General features: G+C 44.3%; 1 protein-coding gene and 1 long non-coding RNA gene across 2 annotated transcripts; both read right to left on the minus strand.

Moving 5' to 3' along the window:
- Positions 1-1260: 1260 nt before the first annotated feature.
- Positions 1261-2146, minus strand: LOC308365472. The gene is made up of 3 exons (XR_013968656.1): positions 2064-2146; positions 1932-1979; positions 1261-1317 (listed from the first exon to the last, which is right to left on the minus strand). It is a non-coding gene; the product is annotated as an uncharacterized lncRNA (long non-coding RNA).
- A 154-nt stretch (positions 2147-2300) lies between these two features.
- LOC308366100 (protein mono-ADP-ribosyltransferase PARP4-like) lies at positions 2301-16277 on the minus strand (the record flags this gene model as incomplete). The annotated part of the gene is made up of 21 exons (XM_080839736.1): positions 2301-2429; positions 2656-2751; positions 3092-3172; positions 3424-3504; positions 4141-4311; positions 5230-5329; positions 5655-5842; positions 6299-6369; positions 6499-6718; positions 7494-7631; positions 8587-8704; positions 8913-8950; positions 9084-9248; positions 9709-9795; positions 11014-11145; positions 13241-13370; positions 14568-14719; positions 14836-15019; positions 15146-15244; positions 15793-15924; positions 16177-16277. The coding sequence occupies 21 exons, from the start codon at positions 16275-16277 to the stop codon at positions 2301-2303; spliced, it is 2613 nt and encodes an 870-aa protein (XP_080695862.1).
- Between the last annotated feature and the right edge of the window lie 240 nt (positions 16278-16517).

Here is a 16517-nt window from a genome sequence, read left to right on the forward strand (position 1 = left end):
AGCAGGCATGGAGTGGCTTGAAAAAGCCCGAAAAAGTCCATGCTGCTGCTTGAGTGTGCGTTGCTGCTCTATGAGAAAAGAGTGGGCAGGAGCTCCAAAGACAGGAGCACACGTAAAAGCAGAAGCATGGGGAAGAGCACTGGATAGGGCAAGAGCAAGGTCAGGGGCATGGGCAAGAGTAGGAGCACGGTCAAGAAAGTCCTGCCGTTGGCTTCCTTGTAACTCTCGGAGACCAGGGGCAGGAGATGTAGCTCCACCTTCAAAGCTAAAACCATGAGAGCGCTGAGCACCAAACAAGACAGGAGGGGGAGGGTCTGGAGTATGACCAGAGAAGATCGGAGAAGGAGGAGAAGCAGGAGCAGGAGCAGAACCAATGATAGGGAGAGTAAGGGACAGAGTACGGGGAGAGGCATGGGCAATGGCGAGGGGAGGGAAAGGGGCACAGACAGGGACAACAGTAGGAGCAGGGGTAACAGTAGGGGCAGGGGCAAGAGTAGGGCCGCCTTTACCCTTGCCCCTGCTTCTACTTATGCCACTGCAGCTTTGAAGAGAGGGCGTCAACCTGACTGAATTTGCTACAGGACCTGATGCTAATTGCATCTCTCGGGGACCATGGGTCATCAAGGATGTTCTCCTCGAGGAGATGGACTTCTCTCTGCACCTCTCAAGACTTGGGTCAGGACTTCCATGCATCAATCTTAATGATCTTCCTTGCATCTCTCGGGGACCAGGGGCCATCTTCCTGACGATTGACTTTGACGATTGAAGAGCACGCCTCTCAAGACTTAGGTCTTCCGGAGTGACGAATGAAAAAATGTCATTCACTTCTTCACTTTCTACGCAGGGGGCACCTAGGTACCCACAGATAGGGTCGATAGAGTCGTCCATACACCCTGGAAGGGCCATAGAAATGATGGATTCCAAAAGGGGCATGTCATCTGGTGAAGAACTTTCAGGCCATTCATCCGAGGCCTGAAAAACAAGAGAGGGGAGATTTGATTCCCTGTAGGACTGTTTTTATAGTGACTATTCAGTGGATTAAAAAACTGTAGATAACACAGACAACAGACTGCTCCAGACATTGAGGAATTTCAATTGAACTGAATATGATTTTGATTTAAATTTCAAATTAATTTTGAAATTGAAAGCATTCGCACACAATTTGAAGGAACTCAGGTAAGGTAACAGAGAACCATAATCGATTGAATTCAGGTCCGATTGATTGGAATTATGTTATAATTGACTTACCCTTTTTTCTAGGGAACGTGAAGCAATATGGGGGGAGGTTGGGAAGTAAGCGGGAGATGAACTTCCTGTCTAGAGAATCATAAAGACAGTGCATCACTGTAGCACCAGTAAACTTAAACACTTAGGCTACAGCCACACCAATACGTTTTAGTTTGAAACAGCATCACTTTTACTAGCTAACGCGTCAATCCATCCGTCCGCCATTCTCCTCAGCCAATCAGCACACCGTTGCCACGGTGAATGTTTACGTCCTGGTTCCCACTTCTCTGGAGTGCCTGAGCTCCCTAAATGGAGACTTTTGGAAACGCTGCTGGCCGCTCTTTAAGTTTGAAAACTCTGGAGTTTCGTTTCAGCGTGGACGGGCAAAAACGGATGATGAGACCCCTTATATTCGCTTCCAGACTGGGTCTTATCAATCACAACCTGTCTTTCCCTGATTCGTCACTTTTTCTGGAAGGTGTTTTTCTGTTTTAAGGCGTGGCATTATGAACAGAGATTATTTCTGATATGGAGCTAAAATGCTCGTCTAATTTGAATTAAACCACACACCTCTATACTCCTATTCACTGATTCATGAGAATAGCAACCAGATATCATTATGGCATGTGAGAAAAAACAACAACAAAACAAAGTTCAGGAGCTTTGAAAACTTTTCTGTCCATTTTCACTCCCACCGCACCTACCTCATCTGTATCTTCCTTCTCATCTTCACATGGCATGTCACAACAAACCTAAAACATCAATAACAGAATAACATGTCTAAACACGACTAGAATGTCAACATTTCTTTCCATTTTAACTCCCAACACACCTACCTGGTCGTATACATCTTCTTCATCGTATACATCTTCCTCATGTTCCTCCTCATCAAATCCAAAATGAGATCTCCCCTCCTGCCAACTGAACAGCATAGAAAGTCAACACCAAAATAACATGTCACAACACAACTAGAACATCAACACTAAATAACACATCACAACACAACTAGTATGTTGTATCTTCATACCCATAATCCATTTCAACTTCCGTTTCAGCTGCAAAGTGAAGTTGGCTCAACAGCCCGTAAGTATTCTATATTCCTCCTCTTCATCTTCCCAGCCCATATAAGGTAACAGGTCAACATTCTCTTCTGCAATCAGTTTGGGGATGTCTGTGAACCCATCATCAGGCTTCGTGGCGTCCTAGAATGAGGGAGGGACGTGAACTACTTCACTAACATATAATTTGCACATTCCCACAATATTATTATATGTAGACTATATTATTATAATTTGTTTCGTACTGAATTGGCTACCTAGGTAGGCTTTTCAATAACCTTAGATGGAGTGAATAGGGCAGTAGCCATTTGTATCTGCTTTTGACCTTCTACCCCTTGACCTTTCTCAGTGAGGTCAAGAGTATACATACCCTCTCCTCAATGGCCACAAAGCTGGTGAACTGGGAGAGGATGGAGAACTCTTTGCTGAGCTCAACGATGTAGGACTTCATCTGGGCTTTCTTTCCCTACGAGAGTAAGAACACAGACCCGTCCTCAGCAGAGATGTGTCATAACACAGCACGATTGAACACAATTAGAACGTCAACACAGCACGATTGAACACAACTAGAAAGTCAACAACGTCAACACAGCATGATGGAACACAACTAAAACGTGAACACAAAAATCACCTCACAACACAACTACAACATCAACACCAAAATACACACACATGTATCATCACATATGAAAGTCTCCACATACACACACTGACACAAACACACACACACACACACACACACACACACACACACACACACACACACACACACACACACACACAGACACACAGACATAATGACGCACCTCGTGTTCAGCTTCATCCATGTGAAGAATACCATCCTCATAATCTCTAATAACTGCTCTTGCTGTGAGCTTGTGAAGGAGCTAGAGACCAACAGAGAGATAGAGAGAGAGAGAGAGAGAGAGAGAGAGAGAGAGAGAGTGAATACAAACTAAATCTATACATTTAAAATCAATCACACTAGCTTTAACCATCAAAAAAAGCTAAAATCAGTCTAACTTAATGTATTAGAGTAGGTTATCTTCAAGACATCTCACAGACTCCTTCTACAGAGCTTCAGTTGGACCCACGTTCTTTAATGTTTAGATAAGCAATAATCCGTAGGTGTTCATACCGTGCCCTTACTCTTCTGCAGTTCTGTGGTGGACACCATGGTCTTAATCTCTTTCCCACACAGGTCTCCATAGAGAGCAGCCTGCAGAGGCGAGAGGCATGGAAGAACAAAGGCATTAACGTTTAAACAACTATCCTCAGAATTAATCAGAACATGTAGCCATTTTATACAGACAGGCAGAGAGAGAGAGAGAGAGAGAGAGCAAGAGAGAGAGAGAGAGAGAGAGAGAGAAAGAGAGAGCGAGAGAGAACTGTCCTTCACTTTGAAAAGTAGAGACTATACACACACACTCATACACTAACACTGACACCCCCTCGCTCTATACCCACGTTACTCTACCTGTGTGCAGTGGGGTACAAAGCCTTTCTCTCGTTACTCTACCTATGTGCAGTGGGGTACAAAGCCTTTCTCTCGTTACTCTACCTGTGTGCAGTGGGGTACAAAGCCTTTCTCTCGTTACTCTACCTGTGTGCAGTGGGGTATGAAGCCTTTCTCTCGTTACTCTACCTGTGTGCAGTGGGGTACAAAGCCTTTCTCTCGTTACTCTACCTGTGTGCAGTGGGGTACGAAGCCTTTCTCTCGTTACTCTACCTGTGTGCAGTGGGGTATGAAGCCTTTCTCTCGTTACTCTACCTATGTGCAGTGGGGTACAAAGCCTTTCTCTCGTTACTCTACCTATGTGCAGTGGGGTACAAAGCCTTTCTCTCGTTACTCTACCTGTGTGCAGTGGGGTACGAAGCCGTAGACCAAGGTGTGGCAGTTGCTGAAGAGGGCGTGGAGCTGCGCAGGGGCCTGAACAGGAGGGGGCGCTGTTGGGTTGAACAGCTGCCACTTCACCGCCACTGAGCTGCAGCCTGGAGACGTCAACCGCCTCACCTGTGACTCCACCTGCCAGGTGACACAACAGCAGTGCAGTGACACAGCTGACCTGACATGCACCTTTAAGCACACCTGTCTCTGAAAGCCACCTTTCTACAGGGAGGCAATTTACATTTTGGCTCAAAGCTCCCCATTGTGCTTTTGGTGTTGAAATGTGTTGGAGTGAAGACTTAGGGCCTCCTTCTATAACATTTATTCTAAAATGTTTCTGACGGACTTCAGAAAACAAACGTAAAAAAAAGATCTCAGCCAGATTCATGAACGCCTGAAAATGTGTTCTTAAGCAGCAGAAGTGTTCTAAGCTGTGCTCCTCCGAAATAGGTTTATCAAATTGAAAACACGTTCTCGTGCACCTGAATTTGCATACATAAACGCCCCAACAGTTCCTTATAAGGGCATGCAACCGTTGTGAAGTGTGCAGTCGGATTTGACCGAATCCACGCAAGGGCAATTTGAAAGAGAGTCATGTCAAAGGGGAAAACGAGCACTGGTCGATTTCACTGGTGCTGAAATGGAGGTACTGTTAAAGGATGTAGATGCATCCATTCTATTCCACAATGGATAATTTATTTATTCACCTTCATTTGCAGTGTTCGTGTAGTCCTTTTATTTATTTTAGGACATAACGATGCCTTGTAGAATCATGACTACAAATGTGAAACATAATTGTTAATGATACAAATATTCTCATATTTATTATTATTACTATAATTATTTAAATCCGAGGATGTCTGGCCGATTTGCTATTTCGCTTTCTGAAAGTCTTCTGAAGTTCAGAACAAATCCCTGATGAGAAAACTTTCATGAATACCAAATTTGTTCATAAATCCACCGGAAGTGGAGTTCAGAAGAAATTCCTTTTTAAATTCTTCTCAACTGTTTTCGAGAATGAGGCCCATTGTTAGTCCGCGAGGAGACAAAGCTTACCTTCTCTGACCATGTGTGTCGGGTCTTTGTGTCAAAGAACTCGTAGGCTCCCCCGCCTGCCTGGGCTAGAGCTCGCAGCATATGTCTGTTAGCAGTTTTACTGTGGAAACAAACACACCAACCAGGTACACACACGCACACGCACGCACACGCACACGCACACACACACACACACACACACACACACACACACACACACACACACAAACATAGATGAAAACATGCACACATCACAAACACACACAGACACACAGACACACACACACACACACACACACACACACACACACACACACACACACACACACACACACACACACAAACATAATTTAACACAACCACACACCACAAACACAAATGTTTTGAATGATGTTCATTCAAGACCCCAGTAGCTGGTCGTCCAGGCGCAGTGCTGGAGAGCTCACCCGAGACCACAGGTGAAGAGGCGCGTGTGGGCGGCGTTGCTGCGGGCCAGCTGTAGGGTGAGGGCGGGGTTGTGCACGTGGCCGTCAGACAGCAGCACCAGGCTCCTGGTGCCTCGGGAGGGTGGCAGCAGACTGAGGCTTCGCAAAGGCCTCCACAGCTCAGTGCTGCCCCCCACTGGTACGGAGATCTAATGACAAGAGCAGCAGGACACAAACTTACTGATACACAGAAACATAGACAAAAGAAGCTGCCCAATTTACAACAAGGATGAAAATCTCACAATGACATCTCTTTGCTGTTGCTGTTAAGTGTTGCTAAGATGGTGGCTATGGTGCCGCTTATGTGTTATAATACATAGCCTTGGTTGCTGGGTATGACTACTTGCATGTGGCTACTACTTGCAAGAGTTTTGGCTACTGTGGGAAGTCCCCAACCAATAGCACAGGGAACAATTGATAATTAACTCAAACTACCGTTTATCCACTTTTGAGACGTTGCAGACGGTGTCACAGCTGGTAAATGCCAAAATATGTCAAATCCGAACTCTTATTTACTATTATACCAGTCCAACCACTGGAACAACTCAGACGTATATTTCATGTGAACTCTGAAAGACATTGGATAGCACAGTGTCAAGTCCCACCCTGATGAACTTCTTGGCTGGTTCAAGCGCATCCCCAAGACGTTTGGAGAAGATGAAGGCATCCCTTTGATCTGCAAAAAAAAAGTAGGCTTTAAAAAAAGACTATTCAGTGCAGTTGAAGCATATTTCTCAAAAATATCTCAAAAAGTCCTCCTGTGTCGTAATAATTGTGGCTTGCTTCAGTGATCATCAGTACCCACCTGTACCAAATAACACAATGTTGATCTTGATTTTTGTGTCCAGTTTGCTGAGGAGCTGCAGGGCGATCTGACGGGCGTTCAGCAGGGCCTCACCCCGCATCGACTCGGAGGAGTCCAGCAGGAGCACCACCTCCTCCACCAGGCAGCCAGACCCTGGGCTGGACTCCTCACCCGTCCCTCTGGTGGTCTCAAAGTCTGGGTAAAACACCAGCATACAGGCCTGGGAAGAGAGGGGCAGTCTGGGTAAAACACCAGCATACAGGCCTGGGGAAAAGTCTGGATGAACCCACGTCTGGGTGCCTGAGTGGTTGAATGCTGTCTGTGTGTGTGTGTGTGCATGTCTCTGTGTGTGTGTGTGTGTGTGTGTGTGTGTGTGTGTGTGTGTGTGTGTGTGTGTGTGTGTGTGTGTTTGTGTGTGTGTGAGGTACCCATTTTTGCCAAAACAAAGACAAGAGAGAGGGTTACCATAAAAACTTAAATGAAGGGGCAATTTGAATGTAGTGAATATAAACTACTTACACCCACACACACACATACACAAAGGTGGAGTTAGACAACAGAAACCTAGAAAGAGAATCAAGGGGAAGAAATTGAAAGTTCTTAAGTGAACATCTGAAATGCAGGGGCACGTTTTGGAGTTATGTGTTAAGGAAGGAACTGTGGCGGTACGCATCCGTGGATAATTATGAACGATTCAATTAAAAGCGTTGGACTGTGAGCTTGTTAGGGTAAGACCTGGCTGTCTTTGTCTGGGTGTTTAAGGACTGTGAGCTTGTGTGGGTCTGACCTGGCTGTCCTTGTCAGGGTGTTTAAGGACTGTGTGTTTGTGTGGGTCTGACTTGGCTGTCCTTGTCTGGGTGTTTAAGTACCGTGCGTTTGTGTGGGTCTGACCTGGCTGTCCTTGTCTGGGTGTTTAAGTACTGTGTGTTTGTGTGGGTCTGACCTGGCTGTCCTTGTCTGGGTGTTTAAGGACTGTGAATTTGTGTGGGTCTGACCTGGCTGTCCTTGTCTGGGTGGTTCTCCACCCACATGCGGGGCATGTGCATCTCAGACAGCGTGATGTAGAGGTGGAACCCGTCCGATCCCAGCGTCTCCCCCGGCAACGTGCCAACCACCGCCTTGCAGTCCGTCCTCTGCCGCACAGGAGAGAACATGGTGGTCAACTCTCACTCAGTCGTCACCACAACGCCTTCCCCATTTTATCAACAGGTGCAACAAGACAAGGGTCCATCACCAAACACATCCGACTGGAGACGAGTTGAAACAGTAATCCTTGAGCATCACTAAACCCTAAACACAACATGTGTACCCTTGGCCTCGACCATCACTGCTGGCATGGTGCATATTTTGGTCTATATACAGTATGTCTTTCAAACAAATTGTATGACTTTCCACTTTACCAACAGAAATATGAAACAGATCCTTTTGGAAAGGAATGATACCATTTACATTTACATTTAGTAATTTAGCAGACGCTTTTATCCAAAGGGACGTACAAAGGAGAAAACAATCAAGCTATAAGCAATATAGACCTAGTGTTTCACAAATCCCCCTGAATTCTAGTTTGTTTTCATCTGGTCATCTGGTTTTGACCATTTTTGGCTGTACTTTGGATTTCGCAAACCCTGCCTGCCCCTCGTCGGATTTGTCTGCTGGATTGATTGATCTCCTGGTTCTGAGCCTGCCTGCCTGTCCATCGGATTCTAAATACCCTGCCTGCTCCTTGTGGAATTGTTTGTATACCTGACGGATTTCCTGGTTTTTACCCTGTTTTGATATTACAAAGTAAACTACACTTCTGCTACACACTGTGTCTGTTGTCATGCTTTTGGCTTCCAACCTGTCTGTACCTGAAAACTTTACATAGTGTAACAATTAATAATACTACTTTACATAAGGAATAAAAGTGCAGGAATGTAGCTAACTGTAAGAGCGAGTTAAGTAGTAGTTAGAGGAGAGGATAAGGAGAGGAAGAGGAAGGTAGAGAAAGTGCAAGATAGGAAAAGAGGTGCTCCCTGAAGAGTTTGGTCTTCAAGAGCTTCTTTAAGGTAGAGAAGTGCTGGAGAGAGTGGGAAAGATATGGCTCACTGTGTTGTCTGCGTAGGATGATGTAGGCGCAAATACCTTGGTCTGAATGCGGTGAGTATCACAGCGCAGACTGGTGATCTCATAAGGCATCTCAATGGACAAACTGAGGGTAAACTCCCTATAAAGAACCAGTAAGGAGATACACATCAAATTATATTACAGTACAACATACAAACATTTTGAATGTGCAACAACTAAACCGAGGTATTGATAAAAGATTAGGATACATGAAGAAGAATAATGAATGTGATTAGGATAAATAAAAATGATTCAAAACTCCACTGGAATGTTTAGTGGAGATATGTGAACCAGATGAAGACCCTTACCCATTGAGTTCACTCACACACACCTTCTCCACTGTATCCTGTGCAACACATAGTTTAATTCATTACAAAAAACTCAATTTAACTGACGGAACTCACAAATAATGCAAAAACCATGACCACGGAATAGAAAAACCCTGATGACAGCTGACAATCAGAGGATGCTCCTCCTACCTGTGTCCTCTCATTGAGTGCAGAACTCTGTTGCCAGGGTGCCACGCTACCAGGCAACTGGAAGAAGATGGAGTCGGCCTTCACCAGCAGCTCAGAGATGAAGGTGACCTTGATGAGGACGGTGGCGCCCGGAGGAAGGTTCCCCACACTGATGGTGAATACGTCCTAAAGGGGCGCACAGTTAGGACATCATCAAAAATAGCCGATTACACTGACAGATATCAAGTGTCCTAACTTCTCCAAACTGTCAAGTGTCCAAATCTCCTAACTTCAACATCAGCTAAATATTATAACACTCTACGTAGGGAACTGTTCCTTCAACATCATGCCATCACTATACATTTGATTATTTTGAAACATTTCCAAGTTAATTTAAAATTATATGACAAAGTTTTGAGCTGGCTTTCGCTAATGGTTTCGTCCTGTCAAAAGGGAGATTTTCCTTGCCGCCGTCCCATTGTCACATGCTTTAGGGGAGTTCAGGCCTTGGGCTCTATAAAGTGCCATGAGTCAAATATCTTTTATTATTGATTCTATATAAACAGGTAAAATTGAACACTACATATCTGAACAATGTCTATGTTGATGAGTGAGTATGGTAGAGATCATTTGTGTGATGACGTACAGGTGCGTCCTGGTCCATCAGGTAAGCCCCGTGGCCCTTTGCTATGGCCTGTTTGTACTCTTTACGAGCCTGCTCCTTCTCCTTCACCTGAGGGACACACACAGAACAACACATGGGTGAACCCGAGGAACAGAGACGCCACCAGAACCATGTCAGCTACACTGGGAGAGAAGTGACCTCTGTGTGGGCAATGCTGTAATGCACAAGGTACTATAGACGTATAGTCACTACAAAACCTCACCACACACACACACACACACACACACACACACACACACACACACACACACACACACACACACACACACACACACACACACACCCTAAAACACCTTATGCTAATGAGTATTTCTCTCTCTTCCTCGATGACAGAACTCTAAGTTGGAGAGAAGAACAGAGCCCTGAGGCCCTGACAGATGAAGGCCTATATGAGTTACTATACCTCCCCAATCACATGGTTGCCATTGATGAAGGCCTATATGAGTTACTATACCTCCCCAATCACATTCTTTCCATTGATGAAGGCCTATATGAGTTACTATACCTCCCCAATCACATTCTTTCCATTGATGAAGGCCTATACGAGTTACTATACCTCCCCAATCACATTCTTTCCATTGATGAAGGCCTATATGAGTTACTATACTTCCCCAATCACATTCTTTCCATTGATGAAGGCCTATATGAGTTGATATACCTCCCCAATCACATGCTTCCCATTGATGAAGGCCTATATGAGTTACTATACCTCCCCAATCACATGCTTCCCATTGATGAAGGCCTATATGAGTTACTATACCTCCCCAATCACATGGTTGCCATTGATGAAGGCCTATATGAGTTACTATACCTCCCCAATCACATTCTTTCCATTGATGAAGGCCTATATGAGTTACTATACCTCCCCAATCACATTCTTTCCATTGATGAAGGCCTATACGAGTTACTATACCTCCCCAGTCACATTCTTTCCATTGATGAAGGCCTATATGAGTTACTATACTTCCCCAATCACATTCTTTCCATTGATGAAGGCCTATATGAGTTGATATACCTCCCCAATCACATGCTTCCCATTGATGAAGGCCTATATGAGTTACTATACCTCCCCAATCACATGCTTCCCATTGATGAAGGCCTATATGAGTTACTATACCTCCCCAATCACATGCTTCCCATTGATGAAGGCCTATTTGAGTTACTATACCTCCCCAATCACATGCTTCCCATTGATGAAGGCCTATGAGTTACTTTACCTCCTCAATCACATGCTTCCCATTGATGAAGGCCTATGAGTTACTTTACCTCCCCAATCACATGCTTCCCATTGATGAAGGCCTCAAAGCCGCACACAGCTGCAGACTCTTCCAAGGGGAACACATACTTGGCCTCGATGGGAACAGTGTTTGGGTTGGAGTACGTCTGGAAGATGATGACCTATGGGAGATGGGAGAACAACAAACAGAGGCAATGGGGGACAAGCACTTACTTGGGAATTACAAAGCAGTCTAGTTCAGTGATTACAGTCACGGTGTCTGAGAGGCAGAGAAAGAAAAAGACTTATCTGCTGATATTGATAATAATCTGTATGGAGGACCAAACCTGCCATAATTACAAATGAATGAATTAATAAATAAATGTCCACATCCATGCATTTAGACAGAAATAAATGAATACATGTATTTATTTATTCATTTATTCCTTCCAATTCCTATTCCTATTTCTATTTCTTTTTCTTTTTCTTTTTCTTTTTCTCAATATGTTAATGAAATGTGTCAATCAAAAATAGGTAGGCGGTATTTGACAAACCATTGGCTAATCGTTTTCAATGCGTTGTATCCGATTATGTTAGCCTTACCTTGCTGTCATGGAAGACAGAAAAAGGGCAATTGCCAGAGACTTGGCCAGGCTGGCCGATCTCATTGAAAACTAAAATGTATATCCAATCATACCTTAGCAACCGCTACAAAGAAAAGAAGGTCAGACAACTTTGAGATCTGAGTAGCATGGCGAAAGTGTGCCTACGGGACTTGTAGATCTGACACAAGGTACCCTGAGAGATTAGAGGGACACGTCGTTTTTGTTCACATTTCTAAAGCCCAAAACATAGGAGAAAAGTTGCCAGCTGTGGATTAACAGTGTGTGAGACCCCACTCCCAACTCAATACATTGCAAAATACACATAAATCAAATGAAGCTGCTTGCAGTTAGCTATCTATCTATCTAGCAAACTGCGCTTTCGCTAGTTATGATGACTAAAGGTGCTCACATGCTTGTCCGATCGTGCTCTCCGATCTCACGAGGCACGCCCTTAAACGCCCTCCTTGAAGTGGGACCACACCTTTGAGCACCTCGGAGAGCCATCCGAGGGTGTCGGATGGCCTCTGGAGCACCGCTTGAATTTTCTCACTATCCGATCCGAGCTGTCCGACACCCCTGGCTAAAAATGACGTTTCCTGTTTCGTTCCCTATATGACAGCACCTCCGTTTTTAAAAAATCGCTGAGAGATCGCTGGGAACCTGGGGCTGGAGGTCCAGGAGTGCATTAGGAGTTGGAGGAAGATCAGGGACAAGTTTGTAAAAATGAAAAAAACTATGAAGGGCACCAGCGGCGATGCAGGAGGAAAACCGACATCTCCCTTCTTCCTTGCTCCATCGTGGCTCTCGCCGCATATAAAGCATAGGGAGACGTCGTCTAATTACAGTAATAATAAAAACATTTCTTGGTTTTCGAACAGCCTCTTTGTGTTTGAGTTAGCAGAGCATGCAGTGTAAATGATTAAATTGTAACGAACCTGAATTGTAGACGTAAAAAAGCAGAACTGTTTGTGTGGTATAATAATAGAAAATATTCGACAATAACCGCGAGCTTGGTCGTTGTCGTTAGTAATTCATTTCACAACAACAGCCTCTGATCATTAACTAAAAATACACGGGATAAAAACAAACGATTTCTGATTTTATAGTTTGTTGTTGATGATGTAATGGCCTTGTAACATCATATTAAAGCGTTGGTAATCTCCACAGCCCCTCGTAGAACCATGCAGGTAGAGGTGAGTCGTACAATCATCAGATTAGAAAGGGCGTGTCTCTCGTGAAGTCGTACGAGGTGAATTGGATAACCATGCAAATGCCTTAACTATCTAGTTGAGAGAACATCCCCTAACATAATCGAATACAACGCATTGAAAACGATTAGCCAATGGTGTGTCAAATACCGCCTACCTATTTTTGATTGACACATCTCATTAACATATTGAGAAGAAGAAATAGGAATAGGAATAGGAATAGGAATAGGAATAGAAATAGGGATAGGAATAGGAATAGGAATAGGAATAGAAATATAAATAGGAATAGAAATAGGAAAAGAAAAAGGAAAAGGAATAGGAATAGGAATTATTTCTGTCTAAATGCATGGATGTGGCCATTTATTTATTCATTCATTCATTTGTAAATATGGCAGGTTTGGTCCTCCATAAATCTGATCATGTTTGTTGAAATGAAATATGCAGATGTGAGCCCTATACCGCACCTGAGATAGCAGGTCCACCAGCTTGCACTTCACATGGACGGCCTCCAGGGGGAGCATCTGGCCAGCGCTGTCCAGGAGACCAGCGGTCACGCTGTCCAGGGGGTTCTTGATGTCCTCGAACCCCCACTGTCTTCACTGGCCACTAGAGACATGTACAGAGTGCTTTCAGTGCATCGTGGATGGTAACACTGCTTATCTGTGTTATAACAACCATATTACATTGTAATAACACTATTCAGTACAATGTTATACACAATCTATCATTGTGAAACAGCTCATTAAAATGCTGTCCGTGTACCCTAACCCTAACATCAACATCAACATCAACCACAATCCTACTAGGCCTTATACACTGGTTACGTTGTGTGTGTGATGCACTAGTCACATTGTGCATTGTGGATGGTAACATTGTTTATCTGTGTTATAACAACCTTATTACATTGTAATAACACTATGCAGTACAACGTAATACACAATCTATCATTGCGAAACAGCTTATTAAAATGCTGTCCGTGTATCCTAACCCTAACATCAACATCAACCACAATCCGACTAGGCCTTATACACTGGTTGCGTTGTGTGTGTGATGCATCTGTGTTACTTGTTGATTTTCATTTTGGCGCCCGTGTTAACAGGTTAGAGCACAGTGTCTATGTGAGACACCGTCTCAAAAACCAATGATAAAACTTTGCAGACTGTTTACATGCCCAAAAAGCTTCAACACGCTAAAGGAAATGGAAAAACCAGATACACAGAACAGGTCCTCTTCAAAACCTTGAACTCTGTTTCGTGTACTCCATATTACATACCCTTTTCCTATACATACTCTTGAGTTTATAGATACCATTGTATCAGCTGCACTGCTTTCATGTCCTAAATAATATGATGTACCTCTAATGTCCTTTAATATGTAATAATTTGTAATAACGCATTATGAAACACATTATTACATGTCACTGCACAAACCTCCAACCCTAACCCTATGTAGTATATGACAACATCCACTCATATGAAAAGAATATTGATCTTATCAATTAATTGAATACTTAGTACATAGCCCATAACACTTCATATCATGTGGGTCCAGATTATGTTCTACAGTCTGCAGACTTATATGAGTTGTTATGGCGGGGACAAGTAAAGAGATCTGAGGATACTCACAGACAGAGAGTGTGTGTGTGTGTGTGTGTGTGTGTGTGTGTGTGTGTGTATGTATGTGTGTGTGTGTGTATGTGTGTGTGTGTGTGTGTGTGTGTGTCTGTGTGTGTGCGTGTGTGTATGTTTGTGTGTGCGTGTGCGTGTATCTGTGTAAGAGATCAGTGGATACTCACATATGTCAGAGGTCCCTGCTTGGGGGATATTTTCCACAGATGTGTCGACAGACGGCTGGAAGTCCTTGACCTGGTCGTCTGGCAGTGTGTACTGGACAACATACTGCAGCCTCACCTGCTCTGGGCTGTACACCACATACTCGTCGTCCTGGAAACCACAAGAGAAGAGGCGTTCACAGCCTGGGAGGTACAGTCATCACAGCGTGACAATAACACGGTAATGAGTAAAAAGTTAAGCTAGGCCTGCCCCAGAAGAGTGAGCACCTCAAACTCAGAGTGCTGTCTGGGGGTGCACCGGGCCCCGTGCACGCTGTCGTAGCCCTCGGGGGCGCAGGTTAGGGTGGGGTCCCTCTTCTGGAGCTCTCGGCAGCGTCCCAGGGCCACCTCACACACCAGCAGCAGGCGCGAGCCGTCCGTCTCGCCGGGCCTGGAGTACTTCACGCTGGTGCTGAGTGGGAGCGAGGAGTGGTTAGTATGAGTGGTTCTGTGTCCACACTGACTGGAGTGTCAGATTACAACATTCACTCCATTTAAGTTATTTTTGTTTACTCCTAAAATACCCAAACCCACTGACCTGAAAGAGTCGCTGAAGTATATGCCGCCTCCGAGGAATCCCACATCTGTGCGCTCCACTCCATGACACTCCACACCAACCCGGGGCAGCAGAAGACCTCTGGAGGGACAGACATTAGGATTAGGATGAGTAGTTATACTAATAATGTCATGGACACTAGCGTTAGGATGATTAGTTTTACTAATAATGTCATGGACATTAGCGTTAGGATGAGTAGTAATACTAATAATGACATGGACACTAGCGTAAGGATGAGTAGTTTTACTAATAATGTCATGGACACTAGCGTAAGGATGAGTAGTTTTACTAATAATGTCATGGACATTAGCGTTAGGATGAGTAGTTATACTAATAATGACATGGACACTAGCATTAGGATACATTATACTATTAATGACATGTACTACACTAACATAAGGATCATTTATACTAACTATACATGCATAGTCTTAAAGTTGAATTATATCTATACAGGTATTGGTATTATTTCTCAGGTATGCAGAGGGTGTGTAGAATAGTGTCTCTTTGTGTGTGAGTGTGTGTTTTTGTATGTGTGTGTGTGTGTGTGTGTGTCTGTGTGTGTGTGTGTGTGTGTGCGTGTGCGTGTGTGTGTGTCTGTGTGTGCATATGCAACAGAGTTTTCTCACCGAGAGAGGATTCCAACAAAGCTGGCCGGACTTGTAGAGTGGAGGAATTGCCTAATGTTACCAAGCTCCTTCCTGAACATCTGAAGCTCCGCCCCACGCCTCACTTGGAACACATGGTGAATCTTAATCTCTCTGCAAGAGAGACACAGAGAGTGAGAGTGTGCTACACACATACAAATATACCATATACATTTTTTCTTGTCTTTCAGTAAGTGAACATACACACAGACACACACAAACACACACACACACACACACACACCCACACACACACACACACAAACTCACACACACAAACTCACACACACACACACACACACACACACACACACACACACACACACACACACACACACACCTGTGCTGGTCCTTCTGCTGCAGCACTGTGTGACTGTCTGGTAGTCTGGGCTCTGTGGGAGGAGGCTCTGGATGCTGCAGCCCAGGACTCTGTACTTCCCCAGGCTGGAGGGGCTGGAGCTCCTCATCACGGCCTCATGCACAGCCAGCGTGTCCCTCAGCACCTGCACACACACACACACACACACACACACACACACACACACAGACAGATCCTTGTTAAGACCATGTTCACTGGACATGGGCTGGACAATACTGTATATTTTAGAATACTCTAAACATGAGCTCAGGCCAGAAGCTTAATCACCATTATGAATCAGTGGAAGTGACGATAGAAACTTTAGTACATGACAATGAGTGCTGTTTGA

The sequence above is a fragment of the Sprattus sprattus genome (assembly GCF_963457725.1).
Source record: "Sprattus sprattus genome assembly, chromosome: 5".
Taxonomy (NCBI): Eukaryota; Metazoa; Chordata; class Actinopteri; order Clupeiformes; family Clupeidae; genus Sprattus; species Sprattus sprattus.